This window comes from Muscardinus avellanarius (genome assembly GCF_963383645.1).
Source record: "Muscardinus avellanarius genome assembly, chromosome: X".
Taxonomy (NCBI): domain Eukaryota; kingdom Metazoa; phylum Chordata; class Mammalia; order Rodentia; family Gliridae; genus Muscardinus; species Muscardinus avellanarius.
In genome coordinates this window covers 113,738,187-113,755,166 of record NC_137792.1, presented here as the reverse complement: position 1 = coordinate 113,755,166, position 16,980 = coordinate 113,738,187, and the positions used below count along the sequence as shown (strand labels likewise).

At 38.4% G+C, this 16,980-nt stretch overlaps 1 protein-coding gene across 1 annotated transcript in view; it reads left to right on the top strand.

The window, feature by feature from the left end:
* Positions 1–16,980, top strand: part of ATRX (ATRX chromatin remodeler) — a gene marked incomplete at both ends in the record, with an annotated part of 162,023 nt that overhangs the window by 104,539 nt on the left and 40,504 nt on the right. Inside the window, 6 exons of the mRNA XM_080719003.1 lie at positions 1,520–1,695; positions 3,453–3,570; positions 7,078–7,208; positions 7,799–7,887; positions 8,001–8,173; positions 10,342–10,495. Coding sequence (XP_080575129.1) covers positions 1,520–1,695; positions 3,453–3,570; positions 7,078–7,208; positions 7,799–7,887; positions 8,001–8,173; positions 10,342–10,495 — 841 coding nt within the window. The remainder of the gene's footprint in view (positions 1–1,519; positions 1,696–3,452; positions 3,571–7,077; positions 7,209–7,798; positions 7,888–8,000; positions 8,174–10,341; positions 10,496–16,980) is intronic.

Genomic DNA, 16,980 nt, shown 5'->3' with positions numbered 1-16,980 from the left:
CTCTATTTACTCTAGTGACAATGTATGTCTGTCTTACTCTTTTATGAGAAAATAACTACACCTTTCAAGTGAAATTGTTTATAAATGGTAAAACAAAGTCAAGAGATGTACCATTGTAATTGTATAGATATTAATATGGAAATTGAGATGTCTTTGAATTATTAAGTCTTAATGACTGCTTTAAATATGTAAATATATGGTTATTCAGGTGTTATGGTAAGATATATATTCAATTTGAGGGGAGGTAATTTTTTGGGGGGGTCTGGGGATGGAACCCAGAGGTATTTGACCTCCGATCTACACCCTCTGCCCAATATTTTTATTCTTTATTTTGAAACAGGGTCTCACGGAGTTGCGGAGGGCCTCACTAAGTAGCTGAGGCTGTCCATGAACCGCGATCCTCTGGTCTCAGCTTACAGAATGCTGGGATTACAAGCGTGCGCCACCACGCCCGGTTTAAGAGGAGGTAATTTTTTAGAAATAACAAAGAAATCCCAAACATGAACATTTCTGGAAGGTGGAATTGGGAGAACTAAGCTAAATCTATGGCAGGATAAAGTGTGCTGAGGATGAGGATAGATGATGTAAATCCAGAGAAGTGACAGGAATTTCCCTCATTTTCATAAGTACCATAGTGACACTAAAGAAAGATGAGATGATATAGCCGGGCATGGTGGCGCACGCTTGTATTCCCAGCATTTCGGAGGCTGAGACAAGAGGATCGTGGTTCGCAGACAGCCTCAGCTACTTAGGGAGGCCCTCTGCAACTCAGTGAGACCCGGTTTCAAAAGAAAGAATAAAAAATAGGGCTGGGGGTATAGCTTGGAGGGAGGATGCCTCTGGGTTTCATCCCCGGTACTTAATTACTGCCCCCCCCCCAAAAAAAAAGAAAGATGAGATGACTTAGCAAGTAACAAATTGAAATTTCCCATTAGAGTCTGCCACTTTTTTATGTTTGGCTTTTTGGTTTTAATGCTTGTTGCATGCCTATTTTATTTTTCTATTTCTAATTTTTATTTCACTTTAGCTGTTCTTTTATCTTTTTCTGTTTACTTTTTTCTATCTTGTTATTTATAGAGAAGTTGTTTCACATTGTGGTCTTATGTAATATATGTTATAGCCCTATTAAAGACAAATGGAACTAAATCAGTTAGTATAAACTTTGGTATGATATCTTATCTCCTTTTATTACTTTTATTTTGTATTTATGTTTTCTTCGCAGGATATTCTCACTGGCTTTAAAATCATTCATGTTTAGTGCTATAGACCACTTGTTTTATAGTTCATGTCATAATGAATAGTGATTTAGAATAAACTATCCTTCAGTGTGTTTTAACGTGTCTAGCATTTAAGGAAAATTTTTATTTAAATTTCTCATTTGACTTAAGAAACCATCTTCTAGATCAGGCTTGGAAATAATGGTTTTTCTGTACTCATTCTGATATTCTTGTTTTGTACTTAAATTCTAAGTGTCATGTGCTTATCATTAATGTTTCTAAATTACTCTCTTCTCTTTTAGATCATTGCATGGTTAACTTTATCAAGGAAAATTTGCTTGGATCCATTAAGGAGTTCAGAAATAGATTTATAAATCCAATCCAAAATGGTCAGTGTGCAGATTCTACCATGGTAGATGTCAGAGTAATGAAAAAACGTGCTCATATTCTCTATGAGATGTTAGCTGGATGTGTTCAGGTACAGATGTGTTCTGTGATAATAAAGCATTGTTACTTTTTCATTGCAACCCCAAAATGCATTCAATTTAAATTCTAATGATCTTTTTCCTGTTTTTTAGCATATGGTTTTAAAGTTGTGTCACATGGCATGGTCTTCAAAAATTTCCACAGCATTGAACTTTATAAAAACATTTCATTGAAGCCGGGTGTGGTGGTGCACGTTTGTAATCCCAGCATTCGGGATACTGAGACAGGAGGATTGTGGTTCATGGACAGCCTCAGCTACTACTTTGTGAGGTCCATTGTAACTCAGTGAGACCCTGTTTCAAAATAAAGAATAAAAAAATAGAGCTTGGGGTGTTGCTTGGAAGTAGAATGCCCTTGGGTTCTATCCCAGTACTGTAAAGAAAACAAACAAACAAACAAACAAACAAACAAACAAACGGTTTCATTGAGAAGTTTCAAACACCACTAATTACATCATTGGCTAAGTGCAAATCATTATATATGTTAATGTTTACATGCTTGGTTCATAGACAGGTGTGGTAATGTTCTCCTATAATCCCAGTACATGGGAAGCTGAGATAGGACATCACAGGTTCGAGGTCACGATCATCAACTTAGAGAGAACCTCAACAATTTTAGCAAGATCTTGTTTCCATTTAAAAATATAGGGGTGTAGCTCAGAGGTAGAATGCCTTTGGTTTCAATCTCCATTATAAATTCCTTAAGAACGCCACTTTTAATTAATAAGAAATTCCTATGATCACCTTAGTCCTACAGTATATTGTTCTAAATCTTACTTTTCTGAAATAGTTTTAGGAGAGATTAGTATCGATTAAGAGAAGAGCCATTTTTAAAGTGATCCTTAAGTATTTTATTTTATTTTATTTTATTTTATTTTATTTCCTGTGGTACAGTGGATTGAGCTATACCCTCAGCCCTATTTTATATTTTAGTTTGAAACAAGATCTCACTAAGTTGTTGAGACCTAAACTTTTGATCCTCCTGTCCCAGCTTCTTTCAAGTACTGGGATTATAGGTGTGCACCACCACGCCCAGCTCTAAGCAGTTTTATTACTTTCAAGTACACAATAACTTAAAAAGGCTAATCGTATTTACATATAGATCTTTAGTATATCTACATTAATGAAAACATAAGGGATCAGCAGTTAATAGATCTCAAATTCTGTACTTTCTCTTTGGGTACAAGATACTAATGGTAACTATAAAGATGTTTCACATAAGACCCCCCCAGCAGGTGCATTCTACCTCAGAGATACACCCCAGCCCTATTATTTTTCTTTATTTTGAAATGGGGTATCACTAAGTCACAGAGGGCCTAAGTAGCTGATGCTGGCCATGAACCTGCAATCCTCCTGTCTCAGCCTCTCAAGTCCTGGGATTATAAGTGTGTGCCACTACACCCAGCTTCTTTTTTATTTCTTGAGGAGAACATTGTAAAAACTAGATTTAAATGGCCAATTGGTCATACAATTACTTCAATTTAAAATGTGCATGGTGTGTTCCAGTGTTGTTTCTTTACCAGTGCACTGTATTGTACAGTCACATGAGATATATTAACTACAGTTATATATGGGTCATTGTTTGATAAGAGAGGGTAAATGTATTTATGAAAATGGTTTCTCATATGTTTGGTGCCTACTTTGTGTATATTTTAGTTATAAGACAAATGAGAATTCTTAAAGTAGATCCTTTATATCATACATTTATTTAGGGCAACTAATTTTTCTTCTTTTTTCTTGTTAATTACAGAGGAAAGATTATACAGCATTAACAAAGTTCTTGCCTCCCAAACATGAATATGTGTTAGCTGTGAGAATGACTCCTATCCAATGCAAGCTCTATCAGTACTACTTAGATCACCTAACAGGTAATCAGATAAAGTCACAGCTTTCATCTTCTCTAGAAAGACTTTCTTTTCTGAAGAATATTGTCCTTGTGGTTTTGCAATGTCAGTTCTTTTTCAATTTTACATTTGAATGAAATGGGTATTCTGCAAAGTACAATATTTTGAATTTAAAAAATCCACTAATATCCTGAAAATAAAATTAAAATGAAGGAACAGCTTGGAGTGATGGTACATGCTCGTAATCCCAGTACTTGAGAGAGTGAGACAGGTTCTTGGCCAGCGTCAGCTACTTAGGCCCTCTGCAACTTAGACCCGGTTTCAAAATAAAGAATAAAAAAATGGGGTGAGCTCAGATTTACAGTGTCCTTGGGTCCAATTCCCAGTAACGCACACAGACACAAAAATTGAAGGACAAAGTGACCAACATATATAAATGTCTTTATTTTGTGGAAAGCTATTTCAGAAGAAGTATGAATGTAAATCCAGAAAAGACACAGAAAAAATTCAGATGATTTAACTAAGTATTTGTTCATGTTAATGTTAAAGGCATATAAATAAAATTAATGGGATTTTTTTCCTTGTTATCAAATTAACAAAGGTTGATGGCAGAATACAATGAATTCATAGTAGAATGCTCTCCATGTTATAATAAAAGCATATACAAATGTTTAAAATATATCAGAATGGTAGCACAAGTTGTTGACTGGGTGGTTTTATTCTGAAGAAGCTGTAGTTTACTACTTATTCTTTTCTGTGGGCCTCTTAAAAATACAAGGCTTCAGTAGTTTTTTAAATGCAGATGGGTGCTAGGGAATGAAATCAGGGGCATTCTACCTCCAGCCCTATTTTATTTTTTATTTGGAAACTAAGTTGCTGAGGCAGACTTCAAACCTGTGGTCATCCTGTCCCAGCCTCCCAAGTACTGGGATTACAGGTGTGGCCACTGTGCCTGGCTCCTGGTACTGTTTTTTTTTTTTTTTTGTTTTTTTTTTTTTTTTTTTTTTTGGTGGTACTGGGGGTAGAACCCAGAGGCTTTATACCTCCGGGCTATGCTCCCAGACCCATTTTTTTTTTGTGGTACTGGGGTTCCTGGAAGCCCTTCTTCCTCCGGGCTACACTCCCAGACCTATTTTTTATATTTTTGAAACAGGGTCTCTTACCAGCGCGGCTGGCTTCGAACCTGCGCGATCCTCCTGTCTCCGCCTCCCAAGCGCGGGGATTACAAGCGTGTGCCACCTCGCCTGGCTCCCCGGTACTGTTTTATCATCAACAAACTATGTATGTGTGTGTCCCTCATGTATCTGAAGATGTCTTTCTTCACAAAACAAAACCTAATGTCTGGTCTGAGGTAAGATTTCTTGCTGGTAATTTATTCTAGAACATTTATCTCAAGTGATAAGTTATGTTTTGTTAGTAGATACACTTTAAGAAGTGCCCTTCAGCCCATTGTGGATGCAATACTGGATTGGATAAATAAAGGAAAAAGAAATGTGAACATACCTATTAAAATGAAACTTTCTTCAGTAGGGAAAATAGTATTTGAATCTTAGTACTTTATGGAACTACACTGTGTGTGTGTGTGTGTGTGTGTGTGTGTGTGTGTGTGTGTGTGTGTTAGTTACTGGGGATTGAACCATATTCTGCATCTAAGTTATACCCTACCCCTATTTTATTTTTTAAACAGGGTATCACTAAGTTCCTCCACCCACTGGATTTAAACCAGTGACTTTCCTGTCTCTGTCTCCCAAGTACTGGGATTATAGACATCTACCATGTGCCCAGCAATGTATTCTTCTTTATTATAGATAAAAATCACTGTGTATAATGTGTGGTGCTGGAGATGGAACTCAGGGCCATCTTCTATCTGATCTATACCGCAGAACTATTTTATTTTTTCTTTTTGAAACAGGATGTTACTAAGTTACTGTGCATGCTAGCCTGGAACCTGTGATCGTCCTGTCTCATTACTTGGATTATAGGCTTGCATCTCTGTGCCCAGCAATATTTCTCCTCCTCCTCCTTTTTTATTTTTATTTTTTTATTTGCAGTACTCGGAATAGAACCCAGGGGCATTCTACCTATGAGATATACCCCAGCCCTATTTTTCATTTTTCTTTTTTGAAACAGGGTCTCACTGAGTTGCAAAGGGCCTTACTAAGTAGCCAAGACTGTCCATGAACCATGATGTTCCTGTCTCAGCCTCACACCTCTGTGAGACTCTGTTTCAAAATAAAGAATAAAAAATCGGATGCTCTCCCTAACATGTGTAAGCTAGGGAGAAAATGGGTCATAGGATGAATTCATAGGATGATCTCTAGGAGAAGCTGTAGATGAGCAAATAAGGCGACCTAACTGAGGAGATGGGATGGAGGAAGAGGGAAATTCCCTCATGTACATGATGTACATTCACAAACATACCAGAGTCAATCACTAAGCCAAACGTGAGAGGAAGGGAAAGGGGAGGGAATGGGGCAGGAATTGGGGAAGGGCTAATTGGGTGACGTGTGCATGTATGCCTCCACCATCTTGTACTCCATTAAGATGTATGGCTACAGTGCACCAGTGGAAAAATTAAAAAGAATAAAGAATAAAATAGAGCTAGGGGTATAGCTTGGAGGTAGATTGCCCATCAGTTCAATCCCCAGTACCATACCACACACAGCTAAGAACATTTAGAGTAATGCCTTATGTTTGAATAGCATAGTTGGAGAGAGTTACTACATGATAATCTATATTGAGCAAAGCTTTATGTTAAACTGTGATTTGTAATCTAGGGCCTATGAATAGAATCTAGGAGTCTTTAAGAACCTGAATAAGAAAAAAATTGTTTTCATTAACCTCTAACTAAAATGGCAGCATTTTCCCAATTATGTGTAGCCAAGAAAGTGTTAGTGATAATTGTGATGATGTTACCAATAGAAATCAGGAAATATTTTTATATAATGTTACTAATATATCTGAATCATTTATGTTCATGAGTACTTCAAAATTTCAGGTGCTTATACTTGCTGCTGTATTTTGTTACTTCATGCATTATTTGTTAAGACCACATATAGTCCAGCATCACATACTTTTACTCTAATATTTTGATAATTTCTATATAATATGTGTCTTTTGGAATCTCATTTATTAGTTCCAAAATGTTATTCTAAGTCAGGCATGGTGATCCACACCTGTAATCCCAGTACTTGGGAGATCCAAGTACTCCCAAGAGAACAGGGGGATCCCAGGTTCGAGGACAGCCTCAGCAAGTAGCGAGACTCATATCAACTTAGCAAGACCCTGTTTCAAAATAGAAATAAAATAGAGCTGGAGGTGTAGCTCGGAGGTAAAATGCCCCTAGTTTCAATCCCTAGCACCACACGTACACACACATATTAAAAAAGTTGAAATGTTATTCCGAGAAACAAGATTTATAAGTTTTTCTCTGCTTCCAATGTGGTCCATATCATATAAGTCTAAAACCTCTAATGTAGAAACATCTTGGTAGAAGTAGAAAATTTTACATCTTCAGCCTTTTTTTTTTAGGTGTAGGCAATAGTAATGAAGGTGGAAGAGGAAAGGCAGGTGCAAAACTTTTCCAAGATTTTCAGATGTTAAGTAGAATCTGGACTCATCCTTGGTGTTTGCAGCTGGACTACATTAGCAAAGAAAATAAGGTAAATCCAATTTGCTTAAAAGGCATCTTGCTGAAGTATAATAACAGGGGAAAGGTCAAATTTTGTTTCACTGTATACAGAGCAATTTTCTGTTTCATTAATTCAGCCTTTTATTTCTCATTATTAATTTCTTTATGTCGTCAATGTATTTAGATTAGAGAAGGAATACTACATGTTCTGTTGAGTCCATTTCTAAAACTTTTATTTTGAAACAATTTCATATGCTTATAGAATACTTGCAAACATAGTTCAGAGTTCCTCTATACATCGGACATATTTTCCCTGGCGTTAACATCTTGTATTCCAGAATAAATTGTTCAATTTTAAGAAATGAACTTTGGTACAGTACTGTGAACAACAGACTTTGGGTTTCATCTGTGCTTTTTCTTGTGTTCTCTTTCTTTTCCACAATCTGGTCCAAGAGCTTCCATTGCATAATTTTATCTGTCAGGCCTCCTCCAGTCTGTGATAGTTGCTCAGTATTTCCTTATCTCATGTTAATTTATCCTTAAATGAAATAAAACATACTAATAATTTCCATTATACCTTGAAATAAGCTACTCAAACACTTATCATTTCTTTCCCTCTAGGGATATTTTGATGAAGATAGTATGGACGAATTTATAGCTTCAGATTCTGATGAAACCTCCATGAGTTTAAGCTCCGATGATTATACAAAGTAAATTGAGTATTTTTGTGCCCTGTATTGATGCATTTCGAACCCCCACTTGCTGATTCTTCTCTGATTGTTGGTTTGTGTCCTTAATATTCTTAATTGTTCCTTTTTTTTAGAAAGAAAAAAACAAAGGGGAAAAAAGGGAAGAAGGATAGTAGCTCGAGTGGAAGTGGCAGTGACAATGATGTGGAAGTGATCAAAGTCTGGAACTCAAGGTCTCGAGGAGGGGGCGAAGGAAACGTGGATGAAACAGGAAACAACCCTTCCGTTCCTCTAAAACTCGATGAAAGTAAGTCCCATGAGCCAGGGGACGCTCCTTTAGAAAATGCCATGCCATTAGTTCTTTTTTGACATTTGTCATCCTCACTAGTTGTCTTAAAGGATGTCAGTTCTTTCCTCATTTGGTAAGGGTCTAGGGTAACAAGTACACATAATTAGGCAGTAGCTGATGAGTTTCCCAGTTATTAGTAGGTCACTTTGTGCTCTCTGATATTTGGAAGGAGAGGGAATGAAACTCATGCATATTTACATATCAGTCCCTCAATTCTGTTATAAATGAGTGTTAGAACTGGGATTCAGACCAAGATATTAGTCTAATCTCAAAGCCACCGTGGTATTTTCACTTAACTATATAGGAATAACTAGAAACCTCAGGTAATGTATGATCTTAGTTAATTTTATACAGCAAAACTATTCTTAATCATTTTGTTTTCCTTTTTAATTCTTTATAATCGGAATATTTTCTGCATTCAGTTTCCCCTGTATTATGTACCATTTGTGTTCCCTTTTTTTGCTTTTCCTCTCCTTTTGAAACTGAACATCTTAGATGAACTCTCCGATGGCTTTAGTTCTCTTTACCCCATTAAACATGTTGAAGGGTTAGCCCTGAGCTTCTCTATCCTCCTTGCGTAGCCTGTCTGTGTAGGACCTTTAAAGCTGGGACTGAATAACAGTATTAGAAATATCGTCCATGTGGAGAAAGGAGAGTGTAAAGGCTTGGAATATTTGGCATTTGGGAGTTGTGAGCAAAGCAGTCTGTGAAGAGCAGAGAGATGTGGGGCCAGCGGAATGAAGCTGAGATCACACAAGCCTGGCTGCTCCTAGCTCCCCAGCAGAACCCACTTGGTTATGCTCGCTAAACACTGCTCTTTTCAGTACCTCTCTGGAGTAGACAGATGGCAGTCTAACCACAAACCAGGGCTTCTCCACGGAGTACTGAAAAATTAAATGACAAAATTGCCCTCTTTGTTTTTCTTTTTTTGCTATCCCATAAAGGCAGTTGCCTGTCAGTGTTATCATCCAGTTAAATTTAAAGAATATTTTTATAATAGCTAAATAAACGGTTTTAGTTTAATATAAGGTAATGGGAGGTTCTTTTCCCTTCTCCCTCTGTCTACTTTGTTTACTTAGATTTCCTCCATTCCTTATCTTATAATTAGAAATAAAGTTTGTTCCGCCTCCTCCTCCTCTTTTGTGATACTAGAAATTGAACACCGGCTTTCTGTCTCCGAGCTTTACCCCAGCCGTTTCGATTTCTTTATTGTGAACCACGGTCTTGCGAAGTTGCTGAAGCTGGCCTTGAACCTGCGATGCTCCTGTCTTAGCCTCTGAAGTATTGAGATTACAGGCACATGCTACCACAGGTAGCTTGATTTTTTTTCTTTTTTGGTGGTACTGGGGATGCTGGAAGCCCTTCTACCTCCGGGCTACACTCCCAGAACAGACCTATTTTTATAGTGTTTTATTTGGAAACAGGGTCTCTTAAGCCCGTGAACCTGCACAATCCTCCTGTCTCCGCCTCCCAAGCACAGGGATTACAAGCGTGCGCCACCACGCTCGGCGTAGCTAACTTGATTTTATTAATTTACTCTTGTTAAAATTCTTTTCTCATAACATAGAGTTAAGAGGAAAGAAAGCATTGACCAACTAAAGTGCATTGTCTTCAGCTAAACGTAGGTTACCATAAAAGTATGCTCATTCATCACTTGGAAGTACAGGCCGGGTCTGAGGCAGCTGCATCACCTCCAGAAATGTGAAGCCTGTTAATTTTTTTCTGGTGTGCTATGTAAATATCACCACTTTCCATACATACTATAATGTGAAAGCGCTGGAAAACATGGTGGCAGAGATAGCACACTACCCGTTGTGAGCTTAAAAGCAGACAGGAAAGGTCATAGTTTCCAAAGGACAAATATTGACCACTTGTTTAGGGAGTTTGTTTCGTATATACGTCAATTTGCATCCAAATGGATATATCAGTGTGTGTGTGTGTGTGTGTGTGTGTGTGTGTGTGTGTGTGTCCCTATTTCCCTCCCTATTCCTGAATTTCTGTTCATTTCTTTCATTCTTTAGAAATTCGTACAAATTCTTTCCCTTGGTTGGTCTATTTCTGTTTCTATTGGTCTCATTCACTTTCTTTCCCAATTTACCTACTTAGGTTTTACTTATTTTATTTAGGCAAAGCGACTTCCTCTTCTAATCCCAGCAGCCCGGCCCCGGATTGGTACAAAGATTTTGTCACAGATGCTGATGCTGAGATTTTGGAGCATTCTGGGAAAATGGTACTTCTCTTTGAAATTCTTCGAATGGCAGAGGAAATTGGGGATAAAGTGTAAGTTCTTTTCTATATTTACTATATAAATAAACCTTAGAGAGGGTTAAGCTTACTATAGTTAAAGCACTTTACTTGAACAAGTCTGTTATATTTTATGTCTGAAGATGTAATTTCTTTGGATATTGTAGCGCTAGACCAATACACACAGCTACCTTCCTTGTAGAAAACTGGTTCTGACTGGTTATTTAGGTTGTTTATTCAGTACTGTTTTCCATTTTAGCTGTTGCTCCTTGAGCTTTTTTCCTAGACTTGAGCTTTTAGTTCATATTTATATTTCCCCATTGGCAAAATCACTTTTCACTGAGTGTCCACTCTCCCCTGTAAAGTTACTAGTGACCTTTTAATCCTCAAGTCTAATGGACAGCACTCAGACTTGACTTCACCTGTGTGAGTATTCTTTATCCTTTTTCTTTTCTATTCCTCGTTGCTTTTCTTCATCCACGTGCCACCACCATTCCCTTCTCTGCATCTCCACCCCCAATTTAACTGTACAGATCTCTTAAAAAACATTTTTAAGTTTTGAAGCAGATTTACTGTCTAAGCTATTAGAATCCTAAGATATGATCATAATTAAAAAAAAAATTATGGCCGGGCGTGGTGGCCGCGCTTGTCATCCCCGCGCTTGGGAGGCGGAGACAGGAGGATCGCGCAGGTTCGAAGCCAGCCGCGCTGGCGTAAGAGACCCTGTTTCAAAAATATAAAATAGGTCTGGGAGTGTAGCCCGGAGGTAGAAGGGCTTCCAGGAACCCCAGTACCACCAAAAAAAAAAATTATGTACTCTTTACTGGCAAATAATGAGCACTCTGTAATTTTTTGGCCCTTAGAGTAAAAATAATTTGGGTTACATAATGATTTGCCAGGTGTATGTGCAACAAATGATCATGAGGAAAAAAAATTTAAAAAATGCAATACCCGAGGCTCTCTCTCTAGGGCAGAAATGTGAAAGGTTTTAAGAGAATCCTTGGGGTCAGTGGTAGAGACTTTCTCTAGCACGTGTGAGGCCCTGGGTTCAGTCCCCAACACTGCATTACAAAAGGGGAGGTAATTACAAGGCAAAATTAGCTATAACACTTGAATTAAACTTAGTAACCATGAAAATAAAGGGTGGGGGGAGTAAGCCAGGCGTGGCAGACTATGCCTGTAATCCCAGTGCTTGGGAGGCTGAGAAAGGAGGCTTGCAGGTTTGCAGCCAGCCTCAGCAACTTAGTGAGGCCCTCCTCAACTTAGTGATGAGACCCTGTTTCAAAATAAAGAGTGAAATAGGGCTGATGGTGTAGCTCAGAGGTAGAATGTCCCTGGGTTTAATCCCCAGTACTACAAAAAAGGGGGGAGACTCATCCCCAACCTCGAGTTCTGTAAGAGACTGTGTTAAGGATAGCAAAGAGGGTCTTGGAAAGATAGAGAATAATGGAACCAGAGCACGTAGGGATGAATTATTTCACCTAGATAGATTTCAGACCTTTGTCTCAGAAATGCTACAGTGAAACTGTTCAATCAAAAAAGATGTGAAAAGGGTAGGTTAGTCATGAAGCAGTTTACGTTAGACACTAACCGCTGCTTAGGAAACCCCTTCAGTGTGGATGGAAGCTCATTTTCCCCGTCGTCATTCATCTGTCGACATGTATTGACGGGCTCTTCTGTGCCAAGCACTGGTTAAAGGGCCGGTACACAGAGTAGATTCAGTCTTTGCCTTCAAACCTATTGTGTAAATAGTTAAGAAACCAACATTCACAACTATGTGATAGATGCCCAATAGTGAACTTCAGTGAAGACCGAAGCTGAATAAATACTGTAATAGGAGGTTGACCCGAAGCAGGGGACTCTCCACAATGTATTTATCCCTTTTGCATAACAGATGGATGAACTGAAAGTTTACAATTTGAGTACTTGTACACAGAAACTATTTCTAAAGCATAAATAAGTAGTAACTATCACAAATTGACAGTTACTACTTGCTGTTGAAGCTTGTACCACAAAAAAGCAGAGCGAGCGACAGGAAAAATATTATCATTCATATATAAAACAGCATTTTCATTCTTGTCCTTAGAAACGATAAAGACTATACTTGATTCAGAAATGGGATTTTGCCAAACAGTGGCCCAAGAAGAATGTTCATTTAATGCCTTTTCTTTTGTCCATTCATTCAGAAATATATGATCAGCAATGATGATTGCTGCCCGTCACCTCTCACCGTTCTTATCCACGTAGTCATCGTAGTCTTTCCCTTCCATGTAAATTCAAGGCTCCTTTGGGAAGTACTGGTGTGCCACATCTCTCAGGCCTTGCCGGAACTCCGAGATTCTGTTCCATGTTGTCTTTTGACTGCTGTCACCCTTTGGTATACTTCACTGTCCCCTGATCACCACATCTCGTTTGTCACTAGAGAACATTTTGTGACTGGATTTTGCCCTCTGCCCTTCTCATGATAGGGTTTTGACCTTCTTGCATAAGTAACTTCACATGATGCAGAGATCTTTCAAGAACTAAACTGCCGGCAATTTCAGTTTCATGTCTTACAAAGTAATGAAGTACCTGTATTAGGTCTTTGAAACATGGCTTCCCTTCCCTTCCCTTCCCTTCCCTTCCCTTCCCTTCCCTTCCCTTCCCTTCCCTTTCCTTTCCTTTCCTTTCCTTTCCTTTCCTTTCCTTTCCTTTCCTTTCCTTTCTCGTGGTATTGAGGACTGAACCCAGGGGCAGTCTATCTCTGAGCAACACCTACAACCCTCTTTTGTATTATTTTGACACAGGGTCGCACTAAGTTGAGGAGGGTCTCACTAAGTAGCCGAGGCTGTTCGCAAACCTGAGATCCTCCTGTCTGAGCCTCCCAAATGCTGGGATTACAGATGTGCACCACTATGCCCAGCTTCTGTTTTATTCTCTTATAACCAGATCTTTAGGCTTTTCACTGAACACAAGACTTGTGCCCTTCCTTCTTCCCTCTCTAACCTGACACCCTCATAAAATATTCTATAAAAGTACCTGTCTATTCTCTTTGCTCTTATGGAAAGAGGCAAACTTCTCTCTTATTCCCACATTCTAGCATACCTATTTGTTGATGTCTTTGTAGTGGATAATAAGCTGTTTGAACCCAGACTTCTTTTTTCTATGCTTTGCTTTTATTTTTGAGGGGGCAGTAGTGGGTGGGGATTGAACTGGGCTCTTGTATGTTTGGGACAGATATTATACTACTGACCCACGTCCCCAGGGCAGAGTTTTGTTGTTTTTTTGTTAATCACTGTACCTGATACATATTAAGTGCTCATTAAAAGTTTCTTTAGTCATATACTACCGCTTTATATGAAACAAATGGTTTAGGTAGGGGATGATGTTGGCTTAGAATAAAGTGGTAGTAATGGACTAATGCATATGTTTTGAATTGAAGCAACAGGACTTGTTAGATTAATATAAGGTGCTAAGGAGAAAAATAGTCAAAGAATGCTAGGCTGCAAATTTATTGGAAAAGATATCAAGTTCTATTCTGCCTATATTATGTTTGGTAGGTTTACATATCTAGGGAGCTGTCAAGTAGGATGTAGATATTTGAGTTCAGTGTTCCTGAAAGATCAGAAGAAATTAGTTATAGAAGTTTTTTTTTTTCTGCTACCAATTTCTGTCCATTAAAATTACTTTTTATTGGAATACTATGTAAAAATTTAAGTAGTATAGAAGGATTTTAGTTTTAGATTTTCTAATTTCTTATGTAGGAATTTCTTCTACCATGTTCATTATAGATGTCCTCATACTCTCTCCTATGATAGAATATTTGCTATCTCAGAAAGCTGCCTATGGTCGAATACCTCAAATTACTAGAAAAAGTATCCTTATCATTAAATTAGATGCGACAACTATAGCTGATTCCTTTCTGGTCTAAATCAGAACATGTCTCTCCCCCTTTTTGACTTTTATTGTGGTCTTTTTTTGGTGTGTGTGTATGTGCTACTGGAGATTGAACTCAGGAGCCTCCTACCTCTTTTATTTTTATTTAGAAACAGGGTCTCACTAAGTTGATGAGAGTCTCACTACTTGCTGAGGCTATCCTTGAACCTGCAGTTCTCCTGTCTCAGCCTTCCAAGTACTGGGGTTATAAGCATGGGATACCATGCCTGGCTTATAGTGGTCATTTTTACTTATAAATCAAATTGATAGGTGTATCAGTGTTCATATTATTAAACTATTTCTAGCCTTGGCGCTACTGCTATTATTTATTTAATTTTACTTTTATTCTTTATGGTACTGCGGGTGGAACCCAGGGGCTTTTCTACCACTGGGCTATACTCCAAGACTTATTTTATACTTTATTTGGAAACAGGGTCTCACTAAGTTGCTGAGAGCCTCACTAAGTAGCTGAGGCTGGCTTTGAACCTGTGTGATCCTCCTGTCTCAGTCTCCCAAGTGCTGGGATTACAAGCGTAATAAATAAGCCATGCCCGGTTTGTTTGTTTGTTTGTTTATTTATTTATTTTTTATTTTTTTGTATGTCTGGGGATGGAACCCAGGGGCATTGGACCTCCAAGCTATACTCCCTGCCCTATTTTTATTCTTCATTTTGAAACAGGGTCTCACTAAGTTGCGGAGGGCCTCACTAACTAGCTGAGGCTGTCTGCAAACCATGATTCTCCGGTTTCAGCCTCCCAAATGCTGGGATTACAAATGTGCGCCACCACGCCCAGTTTAGTGCTATTACTTATGTGTCAATTATTTTTAGACAGAAGCATGAAGAATTTTTTAGTGAAATCCGTATTTAACTGGCTCTGGCTCTCTGTTGCTCCATCGTATTTTCCTGGTGTGTTTCCAAGTCATTTACAGGCGTTACTACTATTGTTTCACTTGACCGCTGCAAATGAAATGGCGTGCTTATCATTCTTCTCACTCTTAGCTCTTCTCGTTTCCTTGGTGTATTTTTGGTGTGCCATAATTTCAGACCACATGGTTGTGCAAATGTGTCACTTTGTTAGTGCCCATCTCAAAACAGTCTCAATAAGCAAAGCACTTCATCTGAATTCTTAGTAGCATGATTATATTCTGTACCCTTGTTTCCATTCAGACATCCTGCGTACAGCTGCTTTCTCAGCATATAAATAACTTGATCAATTAAGTATCTCTCTTTAGAATAACTGCTGTCAAATCAGATACCACCATTCTGTATTGGTATAATTGATCTTTTGAACCCAAATGAAAATTCAGTATTTCATAGAGCAAAGAGATAAATTAGTCTTAGTTATTTTAGCAATACTGTTATATGTTAACTGTCTCCTAACAACAATAATAGTAATAATAATAGTGACAAAAGGCAAACAATCAGGCAAAGAAATGTCCTGATTTGTTAACATTTGCTAGTCCCCATGATATAAAAACTGTCACCACTGTAAAATTTAATAACATTAGAGTAGAGGTAAAAAGAGATCTAAAGTCAGTTTTCCTGTTTGGGGCTAATGACTGTCAAACCGAGTATCCTACTGGTTTCAGCCTAACCCTTATGACTTGACTTCTGTCATTAAAAAAATTTTTTTTTTGGTGGTACTGGGGTTCCTGGAAGCCCTTCTACCTCCGGGTTACACTCCCAGACCTATTTTTACATTTTTATTTGGAAACAGGGTCTCCTAAGCCAGCGCAGCGCGCGCGGCTGGCTTCGAACCTGCGCGATCCTCCTGTCTCTGCCTCCCAAGCGCGGGGATTACAAGCGTGCGCCACCACGCCCGGCTTGTCATTTAATTTTGATTAAATTTTTATTCATAACTTTTTGTTGTGAATTTGTAAAATATTGCTTTTATGTTTTCATGTAAATCACTGATAAAGCCAAATGGCTTATACAGGTGTGAACATTTTTTTTTTAAACTGGGGATGGAACCCAGGGGCATTCTAACTCTGAGTGACACCCCTAGCCCTATTTTTTAGTCCTTTTGTTTTTGAAACAGGGTCTCACTGGGTTGTGAAGGACCTCACTAAGTAGCTGAGGCTGTCTGTGAATCGCAATCCTCTGGTCTCAGCCTCCCGAATGCTGGGATTACAAGCATGTTCCACCATGCCCAGCTTAGGTGTGAACATTTTTATTAGTATGTTCAATGGTGTTTTCCTGTTACCTACAAGTATAAAAGGTTAACAGAGATAACAATTATTACATCGCCATTTAGTCCTAACATTTTTTTTTTTTTTTTGGTGGTGGTAGTACTGGGAATGGAACCCAGGGTCATTCTATTTCTTAGTTCTATCCCCAACCCTATCTTTTATTCTTTTATTTTGAAACAGGGTCTCACTGAGTTGCAAAGGGCCTCACTACGTAGCTGAGGCTGTCCAAAAACTGTGATACTCCTGTCTTAGCCTCCCAAATGCCGGGATTACAAGTTGTGTCACCACACCTGGCCTCCTAACAATTCTTAAGCTTTTTACTTGCTTTTTGTGTGTGGTACTGGAGGTAGAACCCAAGTGCAGGATTACAAGCGTGAGCCACTATGCCCGGCCCTGGTCTCCATTCTTTTGGGTAG